At 46.4% G+C, this 24,570-nt stretch overlaps 1 protein-coding gene across 2 annotated transcripts in view; it reads right to left on the minus strand.

Moving 5' to 3' along the window:
- LOC141085886 (heparan sulfate 2-O-sulfotransferase 1) overlaps positions 1–24,570 on the minus strand; it is a 166,143-nt gene that overhangs the window by 12,181 nt on the left and 129,392 nt on the right. For both annotated transcript variants that reach the window (XM_073571501.1, XM_073571500.1), the window contains exons 3-5: positions 12,422–12,507; positions 11,852–11,990; positions 9,135–9,232 (exon numbers count right to left, since the gene is read on the minus strand). In XM_073571501.1, the coding sequence (XP_073427602.1) occupies positions 9,135–9,232; positions 11,852–11,990; positions 12,422–12,507 (323 nt within the window). The remainder of the gene's footprint in view (positions 1–9,134; positions 9,233–11,851; positions 11,991–12,421; positions 12,508–24,570) is intronic.

Consider the following 24,570-nt stretch of genomic DNA (forward strand, 5'->3'; position numbering starts at 1 on the left):
CTGTTTACCACTGGGTCATCAAATGGGTACCTCCGTTTGAAGGCAGGTGGTAAGGAGCCCCTTTTTTCGGGTCTCTTCCATTCCCTTTCTATCAGGCTCTGGACCTTATCATTTAATGGAAAAAGCTTTGTGTTTCCTGGGATCTAGAGCTCCGAACATTACCTGTGCCGAAAGTTCTGGCTTTGAGTCTGCTACCGCCATGGTGGACCTTATTGCTTTAACTAGCTTGTCCATCTGGTCTAATGGGAAGCAGAATCGGCTTGAGTCTTCATCCGAAGAGGATGAAGTGGAGGCCGGGGAATCCGAGGAGTAATTGTTCCTAGGGGCAGCTGAGGACTCCGACCCTGAGAAACTAAATTCTCTCCCCCTAGAAGAGTCCCTTTTAGATAGGGCTTTCATCTCTGTCCCTGTAAGGATGGGGGAGAGTGCAAGGCCTGTCAGTCTATGCCTGGGCCCCCGTCCCTTTCCAACCCCTACCGTCTGTCGCACACATGGCTGACATAGTCTTTTGGGGTGGCCGTCTGGTAAGGGGCAACTACAGAGCGCACATTCCCTGTGCTTCTGTTTTACTGTAGCTTTCCTCCCCTGCGAAACCAGCATAAGGGAACACTGCATCAGGGTACATTCACGGAGATCTCTTACCCATGCAGATGAGGCAGGTACCGGATCACGGAGGGAGGCAGGGGGAATCCTTTAGACTGGAGGAACTTCTGCGGCTCTGCTCACTCGTCCGCTTCCACTCGTATGAGGCTTCACCGAGGCCTCCTTCTGTGGGTGCTCCTGCACGTCCTGCTGCTCTATGGGGGTTCTGTCAACCATCGCTGGGCCTTCAGAAGCACCCCGGCAGCATCACCTCCTGCCCTTTAAGGCCTCCCAGTATCCGGTCAGCAGGGCACTGGCGCGGCACCTCCCTCAGGAACCCTCCCGCGACCTTCCCCCGCATGAACCGTCCCCCCCCACCGCCTCGGGTACCGCGCGCACGCGGCGCACACTAGGAAGGCGGCCGGCACCCGACTTCCGGTTTTGGCGCCCCCGCCCCTTCCACCGCGTCACCTCCGCCGCGCGTCAGAGGCCGCGGGAGCGCGCGGAAAGGAGCCGGCACGGCGCCCCCGGCTCCGGTATGCCCGCCGCCCCCATGCGCGCCAGCCTGCACTTGGCGACCGGACGCAACCGCCGACCTGGCCGGAGGGGGTTTGAGACCGGACCCCGGGGGAAAATGCATCAGGAGGGGCCTGCATACATACCTGGTGCCCGCATTCTGGAGACGGCTGTCCACCGGACCCTTTGCTCCGCCTGCTCTAACCACTGCCGTGGCGACCTACCCGGCCCCACCGTGGCGCTTCCAGGTACCCCGAGCTTGACCGAGGTAGGAGATCCCCCCGCTACCTGAGTCGGTCAGCCGGCCTGGGAATCCCTCGACGACTCCATGATGGACGATCTGAAGGAAGTCCCGTCCTCTAGGAACAGGAAACCAACTGATGCGTGGGAGAGGTGCCGCCCTTTTGTATCTGTAGGTTTCCTGTTCCTGAAGGGCGGATCCCCTCTCTCAGGTGGTGCTGTCATGGACGACCGATAAAAATAACTTTATACATCTTATGAAGAAAAAGTTTAGTCTCAGCGGGAGCAATTAATATATTCCCAAAATCTACTATCTACATTATAATAACATTTTTAGTGACACCCAGGACCACGGTTATATAGCTTTTTCTTCAACAAATTATTTGGGAAGCCCAAGTAATAAAGCAGCAGCTATGGAGCCATAAAATCTCAATTTTCAGTAATCTATGGAGAGTAAATGGTGAGACATTACTTACCATATATTACTTTCCGAACAACTGTCAGTGTTCAAAAACCAAATACTGTATGATGGCTGCAACGAATGGTAGTTATAAGAAATCTGTCACCAGGTTTTAACTACCTAATTTGAGAGCAGCATGACGCATTGGCAGAGACCCTGATTCCAGCAATCACTTACTAGGCTGCTTGCTGCAGTTTTGACAAAATTCCTGTATTCCAATGGTATAGATCTACAAGTTCTCTGAATGTTGAGTTCTGCATAACCCCACCCATACCACTGATTGGCAGCTTTCTGCCTTTGCAAAGTGTACACCAAAATTTGCCAATCAGTGGTGGGGGCGGGGTTATACAGAGCTTATGAATATGGATTAATAAACGGCAGCAGGTTTACTAGTTCTCTAGGCATAGTTTCCTGCTAATAAACCAGTGATTTATGAAGAAGCCCAGTAAGTGACACATCACTGGAATCAGGGTCTCTGTCCCTACATCATGCTTCTCTCAGATTAGGCACAAACCTGGTGTCAGATTCTTTTTGATGTAAGGTACTGGATAGGTATTAAAACAGAATAGGGATCACTGACCCCTACGGAACATACACAAATATTTTTACGTTGCAGTTAATAGGTGGGAGCAGGATAATCGTGGAGATATCTGCTCTGCCAATATACACCATCATACTAGATAACGGTCCATCAATGACACCTGTGATTAGAGGGAGCAGGCAGGCTGCTGGATTCATGGCAGGCTGCGGGCCACGTATTTGCTGAAAGTCTAATGAGACCTTGATCGTCTCATAAATATTTGATGACATTTTAACACTTTTACTCAATATCCTGCTGTCTGTTTACAGCGAGTTTCAGCTAATTAGTGAATTCCCAGCCTGGAAAAGATAGGACTTGATTTTACACCGCTTCATGTTGATTACTTGAAGTGTTACATTCAGCTCGTGATGTAATGATCCATCGATCTGTGTGGAATTAAGGGTTTCAACAGAATTCACGCTCATTTGCATATTTTTAAAAGGACACCAAAAGTAAAAAAAAAAATGGAAAAAAATAAATGGTTAATAGCATTTATTTTTTAAATTGCTTAGGCTACCTTAAAATAATAAAATAAATCATACTGGAAGACCAGTGGGTACCAGATTAGTGCCAGAAGAGGACCTGCGGGGAATCAGGGAGGGCCTTTATTCCCTGCAGGTCCTCTTCTGGCACTTATCCAGTACCCACTGGTCTCTCCCTATCAGCTTACTGGAAATGCCCGCTCAGCCAATCACACCCAGCAGTGACACACCCTATCTGGTGATTGGCTAAGCAGTGATTTTGTCCATCTGCCTCTTTACGCCCCTTTAACTCCTCGTTTTTGTCCCCCATATTGTTTTTGCAAGATGGATTGTAGTATATTCTCTTTTAGAATAGAAGCAGCTCGACCTTTGATCTTGGAGGTGGATATATATATTACACACACACACATATATCTAATATATAAAGCTCAAGTGTGTATTGTATGTATGTATGTATGTATGTATGTGTGTATGTATGTATGTATGTGTGTATGTATGTATGTATATGTCCGGGATTGGCATCCGCACCGTCGCAGCTACAGCCACAAAATTTGGCACAGTCACACGTCTGAACCCCGAGAGCGTCCTAGGCTATGTTGTGAGGCAAAATTTTAACCCCGCGTTTTCCAATTCACCAAACAATTTTGCCCCTATCTACATAATGGGGAAGCAGTGTGTGTATCAAGCCCCGCCCCTCATTATGATGTCACAATGGTTGCCATGGCGACGCTGATGTCATCATAGGTTGCAAGCCCCGCCACTCATTATGATGTCATAATGGTCGACTATGGGATGGAGGATGTGTGATGGGTATATGGGCACTGGACTATGGGATGGAGGATATGTATGATGGGTATATGGGCACGGGACTATGGGATGGAGGATGTGTGATGGGTATATGGGCACTGGACTATGGGATAGAGGATATGTATGACGGGTATATGGGCACGGGAATATGGGATGGAGGATGTGTGATGGGTATATGAGCATGAGACTATGGGATGGAGGATATGTATGATGGGTATATGGGCACGGGACTATGGGATGAAGAATATGTATGATGGGTATATGGGCACTCGACTATGGGATGGTGGATAATTATAATTTGCTATAACTAACCACACTTAGTCACTATGCCCGGGCAGCGCCGGGCTCTTCAGCTAATATATATATATATATATATATATATATATATATATATATATATATATAGTCACCACGTTTTGGACTGTAAGAAGGAAATTCGTTTAAAAAAAAAAAAGTGATCACGAGATAAAATATATGAAGAATCTAAAAATCAGCTCCCCAAAGCTTGTATAGAAAAGCCACATCTTCGTTCATGGTGTGAACCTTTTGTTATTGGGTGGCAAAATATTCTCTTTCCTTTTAGCTCATACAAGCCAATCAATAACCAGCACAGCTGTGTGTGCCCACCACATACCGTGGAGCGTCAATTACCCGGATAATAGGTCTAGATTATCTGCCTTATTTCCCACAACTAGTTTCTAGCATATTAGCAAAAAAGAAAAAAAGCTGAAAATGCCTGTGTGTTTTGTTGTAATTTTTCCTTGAAACAATGTTTCAATATTCCAATAGTCTTTGTGGTTGCTTAGCGACAGAACAATTTCTGATGCAAACATGGTGAAAATACTAAAATCACATATGGTTAATATTTGAGAACTACGATCACTAATATATTATATATATATATATATATATATTATATATATATATATATATATATATATATATATACACATGCAGTCATGGCCAAAAGTTTTGAGAATGACACAAATATTATATTTTCACATGATCTGCTGCCCTCTGGTTTTTATGTGTGTTTGTCAGATGTTTTTATCACATACAGAAATATAATTGCAAACATATTATGAGTAACAAAAGGTTATATTGACAGTTAGAATGAGTTAATGCAGCAAGTCAATATTTGCAGTGTTGACCCTTCTTCTTCAGGACCTCAGCAATTCTCCCTGGCATGCTCTCAGTCAACGTCTGGATCAAATCCTGACTGATAGCAGTCCATTCTTGCAAAATCAATGCTTTTATTTTGTCTGAATTTGAAGGTTTTTGTTTGTCCACCCGTCTCTTGATGATTGACCACAAGTTCTCAATGGGATTAAGATCTGGGGAGTTTCCAGGCCATGGTCCCAAAATCTCTATGTTTTGTTCCCTGAGCCATTTAGTTATCACCTTTGCTTTATGGCAAGGCGCTCCATCATGTTGAAAAAGGCATTGTTGATCGCCAAACTGCTCTTGGACGGTTGGGAGAAGTTGCTCTTGGAGGACATTCTGGTACCATTCTTTATTCATGGCTGTGTTTTTAGGCAAGACTGAGAGAGAGCCCATTCCCTTGGCTGAGAAGCCACCCCACACATGAATGGTTTCAGGATGCTTGACAGTTGGCATGAGACAAGAGTGGTGGTAGCGCTCACCTGGTCTTCTCCAAATAAGCCGTTTTCCAGATATCCCAAACAATCGAAAAGGGGATTCTTCAGAGAAAATGACTTTACCCCAGTCCTCAGCAGTCCACTCCCTGTACCTCTTGCAGAATAACAGTCTGTCCATGATGTTTTTCCTGGAGAGAAGTGGCTTCTTTGCTGCCCTCCTTGAGACCAGGCCTTGCTCCAAGAGTCTCCGCCTCACAGTGCGTGCAGATGCACTCACACCTGCCTGCTGCCATTCCTGAGCAAGCTCTGCACTGCTGGTAGCCTGAACCTGCAGCTGAAGCACTTTTAAGAGACGGTCCTGGCGCTTGCTGGTCTTTCTTGGGCGCCCTGGAGCCTTTTTGGCAACAAGGGAACCTCTCTCCTTGAAGTTCTTGATGATGCGATAGATTGTTGACTGAGGTGCAATCTTTCTAGCTGCGATACTCTTCCCTGTTAGGCCATTTTTGTGCAGTGCAATGATGACTGCACGTGTTTCTTTAGAGATAACCATGGTTAACAGAAGAAAAACAATGATGCCAAGCACCAGCCTCCTTTTAAAGTGTCCAGTGGTGTCATTCTTACTTAATCATGACAGATTGATCTCCAGCCCTGTCCTCATCAACACCCACACCTGTGTTAATAGAGCAATCACTGAAACGATGTTAGCTGGTCCTTTTAAGGCAGGGCTGCAATGATGTTGAAATGTGTTTTGGGGGATAAAGTTAATTTTCTAGGCAAATATTGACTTTGCAAGTAATTGCTGTTAAGCTGATCACACTTTATAACATTCTGGAGTATATGCAAATTGCCATTAGAAAAAATGAAGCAGTAGACTTTGTAAAAATTAATATTTGTGTCATTCTCTAAACTTTTGGCCATGACTGTATATATATTGTACGATGTAGAATGTAATAGTACGTCTTATACTAGAGTGAAGGAACTGCACTCCTAGAGGCATTGGGAGATGCTTCAGACAGGATTTATCATTGGATTTCATAGCCATTGGTTACACCACAGTTAACATTACGTCAACGTTACAGGTGAGCACCCTTCATTTTGGTGGCCCCAAATGTGAAAATTCTATGTAATGTAAGGGAATGTTAAAAAAATAAATACGGTAAATAGCAAAAAAGTTTAGGGAAATACTGGTAAAAATGCTATGAAAAAAAAGGCTTTTTTTTTTTTTCTTTCTTCCTCTGCCGGAAAATGTGTGGAACCCCAGTGTTTGGCAGAGAATCTGTAATTGATAAATGTCCACAGTTCTGTTTTCTTGTTGTTCCTGGAGCTTAACAGTCACCTATGTGACCAAGTTACCTTTCCCAACTCCCCCATGAACCTGCATCATGTGATGGATATGAAAATGCATGTTCATCGGAGAAAGAAGCATTCGGACTCCTCTGGCAGTAAATGGATTTAAAGGGATTCTACAGAATATAAAATAAACTAACAATATCGCAGCGGATTTCCATTCACTTGATCAGGACTGAGCTGCAGAGAGCAGCAGCAGTGGACGCGACACTGGAAAATCCCTCGTAGTGTGATCCAGCTCTACACACTTCCGCATCAGGTGAGCGAGCCGGCGACTTCACCTCCCTGGATATCAGCCTACTGACATGCAGAAGCGTCACGTAACGCAAACATATCCCATTCACTAGGACGGGACATGTGCGTGATATCTCCGGCTCCCAGACACAAAGGCCAGCAGAAATTCGCTGATGTGACGTCACCAGCCCTGCTCACCTCTGGATGTGGAAGTGATTAGAAACAGATTATCCCCTTTAAGGCCTGAAAATAGCGTAATCGTTAAATGTGAAAAATAAAGTTACCGTATATACTTGTGTATGAGGCTGGTTTCACACTTGCGTTTTTTCCCCTATACTTTAACATGGGTGCGCATACATAAGCGCACGTACGCGTTTGTATGCGCATGCCTTTTTTTTTTTGCAGTGTGCGCTCGGGCGCACAAAATGCATCATGCTGCATTTTTTGTGCGTCCGACTTGCCCCCAAAAAACGCATGCGCACGCAATGCGGGTTTTTACAGCAAAACACCCATTAAAGTCTATGGGTGCGCATACGTGCGCATTGTAATGCACACGTATGCGCAAAAAAACGCATGCGGGTTTTTTAAAAAATGCACCAAAACCCGCAAAAAACTCACAAACGCATGATGCGTTTTTTTCATGCATTTGTGTGCGCAAAAAACGCGCAGCAAAAAAAACGCAAGTGTGAAAGTAGCCTAAGCCGACCCCCCTAATTTTGCCACAAAAAACTGGGAAAACTTATTGACTCGCGTATAAGGCCTAGGGTGGAAAATGCAGCAGCTACTGGTAAATTTCAAAAATAAAAATGAAAGTAAAATTAATTGAGACATTAGTAGGTTAATTGTTTTTGAATATCCATATTGAATCAGGAGCCCCAAATAATGTTCCATACAGTTCATGATGGCCCCATAAGATGCTCCATACAAAATACGCCCCATATAATGCTGCACAAAGGTTAATAATGCCCCCATAAGATGCTCCATAGAATAATATGCCCCCATAAGATGCTTCATAGATTATGCCCCCATATGCTGCCCCACAAAATATGCCCCCATATGCCCCCCATATGCTGCTCCACAGAATATGCCCCCCATATGCTGCCCCACAGAATATGCCCCCCATATGCTGCCCCACAGAATATGCCCCCCATATGCTGCCCCACAGAATATGCCCCCCATATGCTGCCCCACAGAATATGCCCCCCATATGCTGCCCCACAGAATATGCCCCCCATATGCTGCCCCACAGAATATGCCCCCCATATGCTGCCCCACAGAATATGCCCCCCATATGCTGCCCCACAGAATATGTCCCCCATATGCTGCCCCACAGAATATGCCCCCATATGCTGCCCCACAGAATATGCCCCCATATGCTGCCCCACAGAATATGCCCCCATATGCTGCCCCACAGAATATGCCCCCATATGCTGCCCCACAGAATATGCCCCATATGCTGCCCCATAGAATATGCCCCCATATGCTGCCCCATAGAATATGCCCCATATCCTGCCTCCATAAGATGCTCCATATATTATGCCCCCATACACTGCTGCTGCTGCAAAAAAAAATGCCATACTCGCCTCTCCTGCTGAGGACCCGGCACCTGAGATATTCACCTGTCCGGGCTCCATCTCTGCTCACCGCTGTCTGCCACGTCATCTGTCAGTGACTGTTCAGCCAGCAGAGGGCGCGCACTAACAACGTCACCGCGCCCCCTGCTGGCTCAACGTCACTGACACATGACGCAGCAGAGTGGGAACGGGGACAGGTGAATATCGCCCTACTTACCCCTCCTGGCGCGGTCTCTGCAGCCCGGCTTCTCCACGGTATTGCTTCCTGCCTTCGGCAGTCACGTGATACCGCTCATTACACTCATGAATATGTGCATATTCATAAGTTTAACGAGCGGTACCACGTGACCGCTGAAGGCAGGAAGGGAGACCTGGAGAAGCGGGGGGCTACAGAGAACGCGCCGGGGGGTCAGTATGATCTCTGACACCCCCGCTCCCCCACCCCCGCCGACCCCCAGGTATATAATTCGTGTATAAGATGAGAGGGACTTTCAACCCAAAAAAATGGGCTGAAAATCTCGTCTTATACACGAGTATATACAGTACAAGTCAAATTTAACCTCATTTAAAAAAAAATAAAATAAAAATATAAAATAAAAAATAAAAAAAAAATAATCAAAATGCAATGCAGATGTGAGCGGCTTCCTTTTCCCATCAAGATGCCGGACCAGAGAAGATTCTTTGTGAAGACGGCGAGTTCTGTACCGTCCTTACCAGCATTCAGAGCTGTGGCCGCAGAAGAACGGGATCTGAAGCCAAAGTTTTTCTGGAGCACAGTCAGATCCTCCAGCTGCTACACATTCATCAAAGGTCTGGAGATAAAGAAAGGTGTAATGTGAAATGGAAATTCCGGCCAAATGTATTACACACGTATTATCCATAAACTACAAGATGTCTTCCTAGAGTATATCAAATTCTCTAGGGCCAAAAGGATTACAGCCTGGCATATCACTCATTACTCTAGACGGACGCCATTTAACAAACTAAATTATAACTCTACAGCATATGTATGTGTATATAGTATAAGGGGGACTATGGAATTAAAGGGGGCTGTGCGCCTATCCTCAAGCCTTGCATACAAAACCGGTTCTCCTCCAATCAGTGATGCCCTATACATAGTCAGCGCCTGTCCCTCAGTCAACGCTCATGACAAAGTCCTGCCATTAAATTCGGGGCAGATTCTGTCAGTGCTTTGAAAAGCATCTTTTTTTTTTTAATGGTTGAAACGGGAAACATTAAATGGATTCCCATAAAAAAAACGTTTTCCTCCAGTGGTCCAGTGCTGCTTCTCTGCCGCTGCTGCCAGTCTTTGTTGACAAGCTGCAGCAGTGACATCACTGGACTCAGCAGCATGAGCCAGTTACACTGGCAGAGCCCAATGAACCCGGTGATTGGCTGCAGCAGTCGCGTGCTGCCATCTGGACATCACCGCTGCAGCCTATCAAAAAAAGCAGAAAGCAGTGGCGGATATGGACAGCTGAACTTGGGGAAGGAAAGAATATCCGAGTTCATAATTGTATTGTGTAAGCTGATTGGGGACAGAAAAGTACCTTAATACCCGGAAAAACCCTTTAAATATTGCTTCCGCACCCGACATTTTACCAAAATGTATGACTGGTTGCATATTTTTTTTTTTTTTTTTAACTGTGTAATTGCTAATCAATAAAGAGGCATCCCGTAAAAAAGAAAAAAGAAAAAAAGAATTCTATGGGTGAGGTATGCCATTATATACATATACAGGAGATAAAACAGGGAATCAGTCACCAAGTTTTTTTCTACCCCATTTCAGAGCAGCTTAATGTAGGGGCAGAGACCCCGATTCCAGTGATGAGTCAGTGACGTACTGCACTGCTTTCTGCAGTTTTCTCTGCTGCAGGTCTAGCAGTTCTCTGAATGCCGAGCTCTGTATAACCCCGCCCACACCACCAATTGGCAGCTTTCTGCCTATGCACATTCAGTGGTGGCGGCAGGGTTATACAGAGCTCCTAAATATGGAGGACTAAATGGCAACAAAGGACAGGGGGAGTGCTCCATCTGAAAGGACACCCCAGATCAGTGGGGAGAGGAGGGGGAGGTAATAAACTCGCCTCCAATGGTTGTGCAGACCAGGGACAACAATGTGAACAGACATTAGAAGCCAGGAGTCAGGGAGCGCTGCAGGACCTTCGGCCCACCCCAGTGTATAATGCAGAAACCGTCTAAGAGGATAGATGATGGGAGTAGTAATCAGATTTCTCAGGGGGGGGGGGGGGCGCCATGTTCAGGTATAGGAGACTAGCCGGGGTCAGTAAACATGAAGATTTATTGGGCACAATGCGTTTCTGGGGAAATTCGTCCCCTTCATCAGGTAGGAATGGAATAATCACTTCTCTCCGTGCTTTAAATAAACCAGCACTGATGTGATTGACCAACCACCTATGTAAAATGGTTAAAGCATGCATAAAATAACAGATACAAATCCATTAAAAGAGATCAATTAAAAGAAAAGGCACAAACAAATCCCCGATGTAATCACATCCCCCTGGGGACCCTTCAGCCGGAACACAAGATGTAGTAATTAGACTATAATACTAATTAAGACCCACAGGTCGAAACGCGTTGATCATTAGCGGCATTGAGCCAGTGTGTGTATTGTGCTGGACATTATCTAAATGGAATTTTAACCATTGTTTGCATTAAAAGTTAAATTTTATCTTTTGATCATTTGCTGGACGTTACTCTTCATTACTGGATCCTGCCGTGGTTGCTTCACCCTTGTCCGTGCGGAGCACTATGAAGCAAGCTGGACATCTAGATGGACTAAAAGTGGTGAGCTGACTTCTCGTACTTTTCCGTTAATAATGATGCACCTGGTGGTGTCCAATAATGCATTAGAAACAAATACTATATTTTATGTTCAGGCCAATGGGGACCTCAGCAGGATGTGATGACATCGGGGATTTGTTTGTATTTTTTCTATTAATTGATCTCTTTTAATGGATCTGTATCTGTCACTTTATGCATGCTTTAACCATTTTACGTATTTGATTGGTTGATCAATCACATCAGTGCTGTTTTAAAGCACGGAGAGAAGTGATTATTCCATAGCCCCTGAAGAAGGGGACGGATCGTCCCAGAAACGCATTATGCTAATAAATCTTCATGGTTCTTGACCCGGCTGGTCTCCTGTATCGAAGCGTGGCGCCCTGAGAAATCCGATTACTACTCCTATCATCTCTCTCATGGCAGCAGGTTTACTAGTCCTCTACTGATAACCTGGTGATGAAACAGATTTTATCAAAACTACATGAAGCAGCCCAGTAAGTGACACATTACTGGAATCAGGGTCTATGTCTCTACATGATGCAGCTCTCAGATTAGGTGACAAAAACCTGGCACCAGATTCTCTTTAAATCCCAACTTCCATATCTGACTACATGTGAAGTCTGTACCTTTTTATCTCCTTGCTTCCTCCGGCGCAGGCCTGGTCTGTAGTCATCACCAAATCGAAGGAAGTAATAGTAGGATACGAGCCTCTCGATGGGATCCCTGATCACGTTGATATAAATGGGCTTCTTCTTGACTCCAAACCTGAAACATAACACAAATGTGAAAAACAGGCAATGAGAGATGATGGCCGCCAGCATCAGGCTCGTTTCCGGGACAACGATGGGCCGTAGTTCTTGGATGTGTGGAAGTATACAAATAAAAACTCTGATTTAGAGGCTGCAGCATTAGGTTCCTTCTTAGCGTTAATAAAACTGAGATGAAAAAAAAAAAAAAATGTTCAGGACAGGTCCTTATGCCGTGCGCTCACTAGAGGGCGCTGCTCTATAACGGCAATGAGCCGCCGTCCTGAATTATTCTGCAATGCGTTGCAGCCCCCATGAAGTAACAATAGATTAGCTTACCACCGCACAATTGTAGTTCTCAGATGTGGCAGAAATCTACCGTGCTGGGATGAGAAGAGTGAAGGAAAAAAAAAAAAAAAAAGGAGGGAAGGAAAACGATTAAAAACCTACTTTGCAAAGTCCAGATAGGAGATATGTCCATGGTAGAAGCCGGGCTTCATTTCTCTCCACAAACTTACATTCTTCACAAACCGCATCTGGAAAAACAACAAAATATTAGAAATAATATTTATACTCCAGATATAAAAGCTCATAGCAGCCCCACATTACATTAGTGGGATAGCAGCCTTTATTTAAGGGCAGGCCTCGGGTATAAGTTTCAGCAATGCTATCCTTCCAAAAACTCTGAAATAACGCGGATCAAGCTTATTCCCTGCACTCAGCTGGAGACAAAAAAATTGGAGTAATGATGTCGCCTGTGACTTATATACCCGGCAAAAAAAATGATTACACAAGTCGCATCGCTTCTTAAAAGAAGGAAAAAAACAACAAAAATACCAAAACAAATTTTGCAGAGTCGTAGACACCCAAAATAATATATATATATTTTATCACTTCTCTATAGACTTGTCCAACGTCGGAGGCATTTTGTTTTCTTACTTAAATGCAATCACTTTTGTAACTGGGATTCATTGATAATTTTGCACCGTTGGTTTCCCACAGCCTGTGTGTTGTACTGTCTATTGCTGGCTGCAGAATGAGTTAACTGAGAATGTTTCAGCGAGATCACGCTGGGGGGATCCAAGGGGAGATTTATGATCACACAAAGTTAAATATGCAGGGAAACCAACAAAGCTGCTAAAAAAATGCATTTTTTTTTTAAATGACTTCAAAATAGCAAAAATTATTTAATTATTTTTAATCCGAAACACATATTTGAAGGGGTTGTCCAGTACTAAATAACCTCAGTTAAATCAATATGGGATCCTAATTAAAGTATGAAAACTAACAACCTCTCCTTCCTGCAGCCGCTGTCCAAGTGACGCTGGCCCTGCTGATCGTGGATTGAGGACAAGCGCGGCTCTTTGTCAGCAGCAAATCAATGCTCCATCAGGGTGAACACCCGTTCTGACAACAGTAAGGGCTGCTGCTGATTAGCGGCCATGAATTGGCTGAAGCTGGCATATGACAAGACACATCACTCTCCAGGAACAGGGACTGGTCACAATTCCACCTGCTCTGGAGATGGTGCGGCCCCCATTACGGTACCTCTTGTGCTTATGTGCAGCTGCACAGATTGCACCAATGGTATGTCTGCACCAACAGCAAGAATTCATTTTGTAAACAGAAAATGTAATTTGTGAAAATAATTAAGATGAGGGATGCTAAAAATAAAAAGGATATATTCCGCTATGTGCAAAGACTGGTACATCAAGTTTCGCTCCATGTAGACCTTCCTCAAAGGTATCTCTGCATGCCCGGGATAGAAATGGAGTAAAGAAGCTATATCAACATGGCGTTTATAAAAGGTTTTTGATTTTTAATTAATTCTGGATTTAAACAATGCACAATGGTCAGGCAAACTTCCAATATTTGCTGTAGGAATTTACTCTCCGGACTGTGTGAATAACTTGGATTATAGAGTTGTGCAGGTAATTTTTACATTCGTTATTGTTAAATGGGTGAGAACACAACTTTAAATAATTTAATGTTGTCCAGCTTTGGGAAGAATTTTTATTTTTTTCTTAAATGCATTTATTTTTTTTTTGGTTAAAAATACAATGGTTTTATTTAAAATGAACCTGCACCTTTTGTCTTCCATAGCCTATGCTGTAGAACTGTCTCTTGCTGGCTGCAGAATGAGTTAACAGAGAAACAGTCAGCGAGCTCATTTTGACAGTCTGACGGAAGAGTTTGAAACTCTTCCTGGTCTTATTTGGGGCTCCCCCTCGGCTGATTTATGGCCACAGATCACATCAAAGTTGCAAAAAACATTAATGAGCCCCAACTGCAAAAATAATAAATGCCAGTTTTCCGTTATTTCCTTAGCGTTGGTAGCTGTGGGCACATTTTTATACAATCCCTACCTATAACTAGAAGACGCATTGAGGTCTGAAGTCGTTGGCCGGTACCGATTAGTCAGAGGATAACGGGACCCAAAAATAAAAAGTGATTGAAGTTTATGGGTCCGCTATACTGTAAGTAGGAAAATGCAGCGAGGTCTCCAGGAAACGGCACTTCCTTTGGATAAAAAGTGTGATTTCTGTTTGATAACAGTTAACACTGAAAAAACAGAATCGATGGCGTCATTTTGGGGCAGGAAGATACGTTCTATACATATTGGATACACTGTAAATTATAATCATACGTCTGGACAATCTAAAACTGTAAAGAAAGAAAGTATAAATGTATCAACACTGGTGGGAAAAAAACATGGAGCAGCAAGATTGGGAGTGGAGAATGGTGACAGTGGGAGGCAGAGGGATATCATTTTGGGGTGTACTCACATGTGGTGGTAAGAATACGGCAGAGCAAAATGCAACATTTTGTGAGTACATGTGGCCTCTTTTACGGCAATGTCCCAGGAAAACTGCACGGTGGCAAAATTGTAAATAACCATAAAACTTGGGCAAAAGATGGCGCATGTTGATGTAGTGCTGCCATATGGCAATGGTGCGGCTCCCTGCTGCCCCAATACCGCCAACGTGAATGTGCGCAGGACTAAAAGGTGTAGGGGGTGCACCACTATACCGAAGGGGACTTTCATTTTTAATAGGGGTGGAGTAGGTTTTTTGGGGGGGCAAAACCGTCAAGTCAGGCTCACACGTCCCCAGTCGCAGTGTGAAAAGCATTGTTCCTGGATTCTAACTTGTAGAACACCAACCGTACACATGGCGGTCAGCTGAATGAGCACAGATCTGCGGTCCGGGAAGAGTCAGGACACCGCACTACACAAAGCCGTGCTCACATTGGGCTTTCGGCTGGCAGTGGCTGCGCCTGGGATCGCGTCTGAAGCCATACTAAACAGGATGAGGAAGGTTTTGCTGATGGGACCAATTACTTTAAAGCGCTATTCCCATCTCCAAGATCGTATCCCAATATGTAGTAGGTGTAATAATAATAATAATAATAATAATAGCAAATACCTCCAATTAGAAATGTAGTATAGTTCTTCTGATTCGCCATGTCTCTTTCCTCAAGTGCAGGCATTGCAGGACCTTAGGTATCCATGGTTACGACCACTAGCAACTAGCTGTCAATATATCCTTAGTTGTAACCATGGATACCTAACATCCTGCAATGCCTGCACATGAGGAAAGAGACATAGCGAATCAGAAGAACTATACTACATTTCTAATTGGAAGTATTTGCTAATATTATTATTACTACACCTACTACATAGTGGGATAGGATCTTGCAGATGGGAATAGCCCTTTAATGATACAAGATGGAGTCACTGTGTGCTCTGCCAGACATCATTTTCAGCAAAATCCGCCCATTTGAAGCACAGTCCACTACATTTTGGGGGCTGCTTCAAATAGGCCGATATTGCCGAAATTGATGTCTGACAGAGTACAGACTCCTTCTGCCATCATTAAACTCCATGGTTCCATCAGCCCTAAAGTCCGTATCCAGTTTTCCAGGCCTTTTTATGTCATCCCTGACAGTGCCACGCACCGTAGCTTTAAACGCAGTGTGAACACAGCCTTAGATGGTCAGTGAGTTTGGCCTGTATTTATTTCATGTGCATGGCCACCTTACCGGGGTTCTTGCCATCTTCATACAGACGCGTTGCTGGACGTGACTTGTAAACACAAGCACATTTGGGCTATGTGCACACGCTGCGGATTCACCTGCGGGTTTTTCCGCGCGGTAAAGTGACCTGCGGTTTTGTCTGCGGTTTTGCCCTGCGGTTTCACACCTCTACTATGTTAAAGGTATGAAACCGCTGCGGAATCCGCTCAAACAATTGACATGCTGCGGTTTGTAAACCGCAGCAAAACCGCGCGGAAAAAACCGCAGCGTGAGCACAGCAGATTTGAAATACCATAGGCTAACATGGTACTGTACCATGTCTGCGGAACTGCTGCGTTTCTGCAGGGCCAATGCCGCTGCGGAAACGCAGCAGAATCCGCAACATATGCACATAGCCTTGCAGTTTACTGTGTATTAAAATTTGCAGCCATTCCCGAGATGAGAAAATAAACTCTTTACAGCTCGTTGCCTAGGAGACCGACCGCCGCTGCTTGTAAGAGCTACACTGAAGCTGGCCGGGATTAGGAGACATCACTGGTGCTCATCAGAAACGTGCATGCACTTCAAAGTGATTTCATGAACATATTCCATCTTATAGGGGGCTTTCACATCTGATGCCTCTACGGGAGATCCCACGGATATCTCATATACACCCGACAGATGACACCCTCACCTATCACCCATCATACTGCCCTCTTCAGTGCAACCAATGGGAGATACGGAAGAACTCTTATGGTAGATCCTAGAGACGCTACAATCTATTCCTTTAAGGGTCCGTACATAAGTTGAGCTTTTGTATCTTTTCTCTGCACAGATTTGTGCCCCTCCCCCCCCCCCCCCCCCACCAAAGTATAACATCTATAACCAGGACTGCGGAGTTGCAGTCACGGAAATTGAGGTTTGGCTTACCGACTCCACAGCCCCGACTATAACTATACCGTTGCAGGTCAAGTAAAAGAATTTTATACATGACATTGTATCAGATTTTTTTTTAGGATACCCCTATCGTCAAAGGAGTCGTCCACATCGTTTCTCAGTATAAGCGGGGGGAAATAAAAGCGCCACTAACTTTTGGCACACCTTGTGATTCCTCTAGGTACTTACCATAATACGTGTCGGGAACATTCACGGACTATAACCACCAAATGGAAAGTGAACCCATTCCTCTTTGCTGGGGGGCACATTTATATTCCCCACTTTACGAATGGAGACATTTTGAGCTTTAAATTGAAATTAAGAGGCGAAAAAAAAAGAAAAAAGTGCTGTAGATGCACATATAAAACTAAACACTTTTTGGAGGCGAGAAAAAAAAAGCGCTAATGCAATCCAGTAATGTTAGGAATGAAGCTGGAGTTGTCAAACCCATTTCTCGCTCTAGAAATATGACCGGACACTGGTGTATTACGTGAATAGTATTTTCAGCTGCGGATGGGATCGACTTGTGTGTACAAACAATATGACTCCCTTCATGGAGGAGATGTCTATTCCCAAGGGCATTTCATCACCTATAATAGAAAGCTAAAAACGGCCACCGCTGAGCGCTCGGCACCCAGCTCTGCTGCCAGTTGTGGTGGAAAGCCATTAACTTACATTTTGGCTTTGCTGTGTGTTTGCAGCACAGGTTGGAGAGGAGTTGTAGGAGACGCTTGGCTCGTAGCTCCAAGGAGCGCCGGACTGCAGAGCCGTAATGTCAAACAGCGGAAAACATCCCTGGATTTACAGACAGCTACGAGCGCTGAACAGAAAAGTCCTGCAACATGCGCTGGCATTAGAGCACACCACCAACCCAAATCATTAGGTATTTAACCCCTTTTCAAGCCGCAGCCCTTCTTCATGTTTTCATTTATGTTTTTTCGCTCCCCAGAGCCATAACTTTTTTATTTTTCCGTCAATATGGCCGTGTGAGGGCTTGTTTTTTTGCAGGACGAGTTTTACTTTTGAACGACATCATCAATTTTACCATATCGTGTACTGGAAAATGAGAAGAAAATTCTAAGTGCGGTGAAATTGCAAAAAAAAAAGTGCAATTCCACAACTGTGTTTTGATTTTTTTCTCACCAGGTTTATCAAATGCTAAAACTGACCTGCCATTATGATTCTCCAGGTCACTACGAGTTCACAGACACCAAACATGTCTAAGTTCTTTTTTTATTTAAGTGGTGAAAAAAAAATTCCAAAATTTGTTTACAAAAAAATTGCGTAATTTTCCGAGCCCTGTATCGTCTCCTTTTTTCTTGATCTCGGGTTGGGTGAGAGCTTAATTTTGCATGCCGAGCTGGCGTTTTTAATTATACCATTCTGGTGTAGATAAGATCTTTTGATTGCCCGTTATTGCATTCTAATGTAATCTTCTGGGGACCAAAAATCTGTAATTCTGGCGTTTTGACTATTCTTTTCACTACCCCTTTTATCGATCGGATTAATTCTTTTTATATCTTGACAGATCTCGCGATTCTGAAAGCGGTGATACCAAATAATGTATATTTTTAAAACAGGGATTTTTGTGATAAACTCACCGTAAAATTCTTTTCTCCAAGACGCTCATTGGGGGACACAGATACTGTGGGTGTATGCTTCTGCCGCTTGGAGGCTGACACTAAGTGAAAAAAAGAGGTTAGCTCCTCCTCCGCCGTTTACACCCTCGCCCCTATTGCGGGCGGAAATCAGTTTGGTGCCAAAGCAGTAGGAGAACAACAAAATCAGCCTTAATACAGGTACAACATGTCCAGAAAAAAGACCACCCTTATAATCACAAAAATAAATGCGTATCGATTAAACAAAATAGAAGCCAACTTGGCTAATAGGGTGGGTGCTGTGTCCCCAATGAGCGTCTCGGAGAAAAGGATTTTACGGTGAGTTTATCACAAAAATCCCTGTTTCTCCTTCGCCTCATTGGGGGACACAGATACTGTGGGACGTCCTAAAGCAGTCCCTGGGTGGGAGATGGACTCACCGATCCAAGCCACATGCACCTCTTGTTTAAAGGTGCGCCACCGCTGCTTGGAGAATCCTTCTACCCAGGCTCGCATCCGCCGAGGCCTGAGTATGGATATTATAATGTTTGGCAAATGTGTGCAGGCTGGACCAGGTTGCTGCCTTGCAAACCTGTTCCGTCGAAGCCTGGTGAAGAAGCGCCCAAGAGGCGTCCACTGCCCGAGTAGAGTGCGCTCTGATCCCTGCTGGAATCGGCATGCCTCTAATGCGGTAGGACTCCTGAATAGTCAAACGAATCCATCTGGCTATGGATTTCGTGGCAGCGAGTCCCTCCCTGCGCCCTTCGGGGACCACGAACAGCGTGTCCGTCTGAGGAAAGGGTGCCGTCCGCGACACGTACTTCCGGAGGGCTCATACCAGGTCTAACGTGTGAAGAGCCTTTTCCACACGGTGCACCGGTGCTGGACAAAATGAAGCCAAGACAACATCCTAATTAATGTGAAATGAGGACACGACTTTCAGCAGAAAAGGAGGGGCTGGTCTGAGCACCACCTTATCCTTATGGAAAGTGAGGAACGGAGCTCGGCAGGATTGGGCCGCCAGCTCTGAAACCCGCCTGATAGAAGTGATGGCCACCAGGAACACCACTTTCCAGGAAAGGTACCTCAAAGAAATATCCTGAAGCGGTTCAAATGGAGCTTCCTGCAGAACACTTAGGACCAGATTGAAAATCTCAGTGGAGAAACACCGCGGCCTCGACACCAGCGATTGCCTGTGGGTCCCTGGCCCGAGCGACGTATGTGGGCACCTTGGCATTCATTCTGGAAGCCATCAGTGCCACATCCAGAGTTCCCCACAGTTGACAAATCTGCTGGAAGACTTCAGGATGTAGAGACCAGTCTCAGGACGGAAGACCCTGCCGGCTGAGAAAGTCTACCGTCCAATTTTCCACGCCCGGGCTGTGGACTGCTGAGATCACCGAGTGGTTTGCTTCAGCCACTGAAGAACGTGCCCCACCTCGCGCATGGTTGCTCAGCTGCAGGTGCCCCCTTGATGATTTATGTAAGCCACCGCCATGGTGTTGTCCGATTGAATTCGGACAGGGCGGCCTGCTAGAAAGTGATGAAACTGTTGCAGAGCCAGCCAAATTGCCCCTATCTCCAATAAGTTGATCGGGAGGTGGGCCTCCTGCTGGGACCACCGCCCCTGGGTCATGTGGTGGCGAAACACTGGTCCCCAGCCGAGGAGACTGGCGTCGGTTGTCATCACCAACCAATGGTCTGGGGGAAAGGGTTTCCCCTGGGTCAGAGCGGAACTGGTTATCCACCATTCGAGCGACTGCCTGTCCTAAGAGGACAGCCGGCACAGCCGATCGAGCGTGAAAGGATTCTTGTCCCAAGCTGACAAGAGGGTGTGCTTCAGGGGGCGAAAATGGAACTGGGCGAACGGTATTGCTTCCATTGTCGCCACCATTTTTCCTAGAATCCTCATCCCGAACCGGATGGAATGAGGGACTAGTTGGCGAAGTGTCCGGACTCCCTGCCGAAGAGCTAGCACCTTTTCCTGAGGGAGAATTACCAACCCTCGGCAAGTGTCGAAGATCATTCCTAAGAAGGAAATCCCCTGAGCTGGCACAAGAGATGACTTCTTCGCGCTGACCAACCACCCTAAGCGGGCAAGAGTATCCAGCGTGATGTTGACATTTTCCTTGCATGCCCGTATTGAAGGGCCCTTGACCAAGAGGTCGTCCAAGTAAGGCAAGATAATTATGCCTCGAGAATGCAGTATGGCCATGACAACTGCCATAACCCTTGTGAACACTCTGGGAGCTGTGGCTAGCCCAAAGGGTAGCGTTACGAGCTGAAAATTTCGACCGTTGATGGCGAAGCGTAGAAACCTCTGATGAGGAGGAAAAATGGGAATATGCAGATATGCGCCCTGGATGTCGATCGAGGCCAAGTATTCTCCCTACTCCATGGCCGATATGACTGAACGGAGACTCTCCATCCGGAAATGTCTGATCCTGATGAATTTGTTCAGAAGCTTCAGGTCCAAAACAGGTCTGACAGACCCGTCCTTTTTGTGAACCGCAAACAGATTGGAATAGAAAAACCCTGAGCTCTTTTGTGTTCTGGCACGGGAACAATGACTCCGTTGTGCTGGAGCGATTCAATGGCCCCTAACAGAGCCCCTGCCTGGGTATCCACCCTGGGAAGACGAGAAAGAAAAAACCGTCTTGGAGGGCATCTGACAAATTCTATTTTGTAACCTGAGGCCACCAACTCCTTTACCCACACGTCGCATGCGACACTGAACCAGACGTGGCGAAACCAGAGAAGACGGCCGCCCACTTTGCTGGTGACGTCTGGCAAACGCCTCGAGTCATTTATCTGACGATCTTTGGGATCTGGATCCCCTCGATCTGGGCTGCTGAGTTCGCATTCTCCCCAATGGGTTGGTTCTATATGAGATCTGACGCTCCCTATCCTGGTTAGGGCAGCCTGAAGCGGCGGAATTGGCCGCTGTGGTCCACCCGGGGTTGCGAAAGGTCCGAAAAACGTGCCTGAAAAGGGTGGCGAAAAGGCGGTTCCGAAAAACATGCCTGAAAAGGGTGGCGAAAAGGCGGTTTGACCTTTTGTTGAGGGAGAAAACCGCTCTTTCCTCCTGTGGAGTCAGAGATAAGTTTATCCAACTTCTCCCCAAATAGACCGCTGCACTGATAAGGCAGGGAAGTCAAGGACTTCTTGGAAGCAGAATCGGCCCACCATGTCCTTAACCATAGAGCTCTTCTGATAGAAATTGCGTTAGCGGCAGCAAGTGCCGAGCAATTGGCCGCATCCAAAGACATATTGATTACATAGTCTCTGGCCATCGCCATCTGACTCGCGATCTCCGATATCTCGGCAGGTAGTTCTCACTCCTGCGCGACCTTGTTTAAGGATTCTGACCATGAGATCATGGCCTTGGCTTCCCAAGTTGCTGAGAACGAGGGAGAGAGCGCTGATCCTGACTCCTCATATACTGAACAAGCTAAGCTCTCTATGAGGCGATCCGTGGAATCCTTAATAGAGGAAACACTAGGAAGGGATAACAGGGTTTTAGTGGCTAGATGCAACACTAGTGGATCCACTGTCGGAGATTCCGTCCATTTCTTACGGATGTCCGGGGCAAATGGATACCTTACTTCGAGTGCCTTTTGACCCGAGAAACGCCTGTCTGGTCGTTTCCTGTGTCGCTGCACTATGTCCTCAAACTCAGGGTGAGAGGAAAAAATTCTGTGCGGCCGCTCAACTCGCTTAAACGCCACCTTATGGCCTGAAGCCTCGGTGGAATCATCCTCAATCCCCAAGGTCTGATTGACGGCTTCTATGAGACTGTCCACTGTCTCACGTGACCCTGGAGCATCCAGGTCAATGGCTCGTCTGAGTCGAAATCTGAGGTCTGCTCGCCATCAACCACTGGTGACGGGGAGCGAGAAGCAGAACTTACGGACGCCAAAACACTGGATGGACTGGGTGACACCATGTGGATTTTCTTCCCCCGGGACTGCCTGGAGTGAGAGGGGCCCCTGCAGGCCTAAGGCTCTAGTGAGGTGGAGGGCTCGTAAGCGACGGTCTCAGGGGAGGGCTCCTGGGCATGTTCAGACTCGCAGGCTTCGCATAACTGCTTGCTCCGTGCCCGCGGAAACATAGCCCGACAAGAGATGCATGCAGCGTAAAAAAAAACGTGTGTCTTTGCCTTTTCGGACATGCTGTATCTGTCCACTGCTGGGGATGAGTGGGAGGAGGTAGCATCTAGTTTCCCTGTAGCGTGGCCTCTCGGGCAGCACTTACCCCAGTCCTGTGCCCCCCACGTTCCTGGACACCTCCACCATCGAAATTGCGCGCCACCAGCTGCGGGGCGGACCGCCGGCATATAAACCGCTCCAGGGGTGAACTTCCGGGTCTGCGGCCTAGCCGCGCTCCGAAGCTGGGAGCTAAATTTATTCACCGCCGCCCAGCCTGGGGGGCGGGCCGCCGGAAGTGACGCGCGGCCCGGAGTCCGAACTTCCGGTTGCGGCCTAGCTCTGGCTAAAGCCACGGCCTCGATTTTCTCCCCTGCCCGCGACGGGGTGTGGGGGGGGGGGAACGGGGGTAAACGGGGGGGGGTGCGACTTCATGGCGCCGCAAACAATGGCGCTATTTACTGGCGCGGGCTTTATCGCACCACGCTCCTGCAGCTACGCTCAGCCAGGAATGGCCGGTGGCATGACAGCTACGGCTCCAGCCCTAGATCTTCGTCGCAGGAGCCCTCTCCTCACTGGCGATCCTCTTCAGCTTCCCAGCTCAGATATGTGAGGGGGCCTTGACAATATAGGACGGTGCAGGCACACTAGCTCCATCTAACGCTTTCAGGGGGTGAGGAGAGAGACCGTCCGCCGCCTTGCAGCACCGCAGTCTAAGCATTGGTGGAGCAGTGGGGGCCGCACAGACTAGTCTTGTGTCTCTGTACAGCCCATGGTTTCAATACCTAGGGGTGGTCAGGGCTAAGTCCAACATTGTGTCCCACGTCGTGGGAGAGGATACATGGAGGGACACTCGCACGTGCTTGCCCGTTGTTTGTTTGAGGAAATCGGACCCTTTCAATAGGATCCATTGCCCCTGTCTAATCTTCATGGAAGAAAGAAAACAAAAAAAAGTCTGGGGGAAAACGGCCCAGATATGTCCCACGGTGCGGGAGAGGGTACGTGGAGGCGATACTCAACACGTGCTCGCCCGTTGATGGTTTGGGGAGATCGGACCCTTTCAATAGGGTCCGTCGCCCCAGTCTCATCTTCATAGCAAAAAAAAAAAAAAAAAAAAAGAAAAGAGAAAAAGTCTGGAGCAAACCAGACGTGTGTGCCTCCAAAGGACACTAAGCAAAAAACTGATTTCCGCCCGCAATAGGGGCGAGGGTGTATACGGCGGAGGAGGAGCCAACCTCTTTTTTTCACGCAGTGTCAGCCTCCAAGCAGCAGAAGCATACACCCACAGTATCTGTGTCCCGCAATGAGGCGAAGGAGAAAAAATGTTATTATTTTGAATGAGGTGAATTGGGGGTTATTTGAACTTTTATTTTTTTTACTTTTCGCTTGCTTTAATAGTCTCCATGGGACACTAGAAGCTGTGATCATCTGATCGCCTCTGCTACATAGAGGCGATGATCAGAAAGAGAAATAAGCAAAAATATGTAAGAAAAAAATAAGAAAAAATAAATTGGACAGCTATATTAACATAAGCAAAAACATATATGGATCCTATAACACATAATGGTGTAATAGAAAGAAAAAGGATAAAGCCGTGTAGATGTAGAAAGTGCATAGGGGCATGTTACTGAGATGGCAAATGATAAGACCCTGGTGAGACTGTGCATCCAAAAGAGGCAGATCATGAAAACTGCACATGTGAGGATGGAGGCACTGCAGGCGAGGCCACGCTGGTGAACAAGAATGAAGGAGGAGGAAGCGACCAGCGTGGCCTCGCCTGCAGTGCCTCCATCCTCACATGTGCAGGTTTCAAGATCTGCTTCTATTGGATGCACAATCTCTCTGGTATTATCCATTGTGCACCACTGAAGCTTCTCACCAGTGTCTCCTCATTTTAGGGCATATG

Source organism: Dendrobates tinctorius, unplaced genomic scaffold, assembly GCF_039654945.1.
Source record: "Dendrobates tinctorius isolate UK_male_01 unplaced genomic scaffold, ASM3965494v1 ptg000029l, whole genome shotgun sequence".
Classification (NCBI taxonomy): Eukaryota; Metazoa; Chordata; class Amphibia; order Anura; family Dendrobatidae; genus Dendrobates; species Dendrobates tinctorius.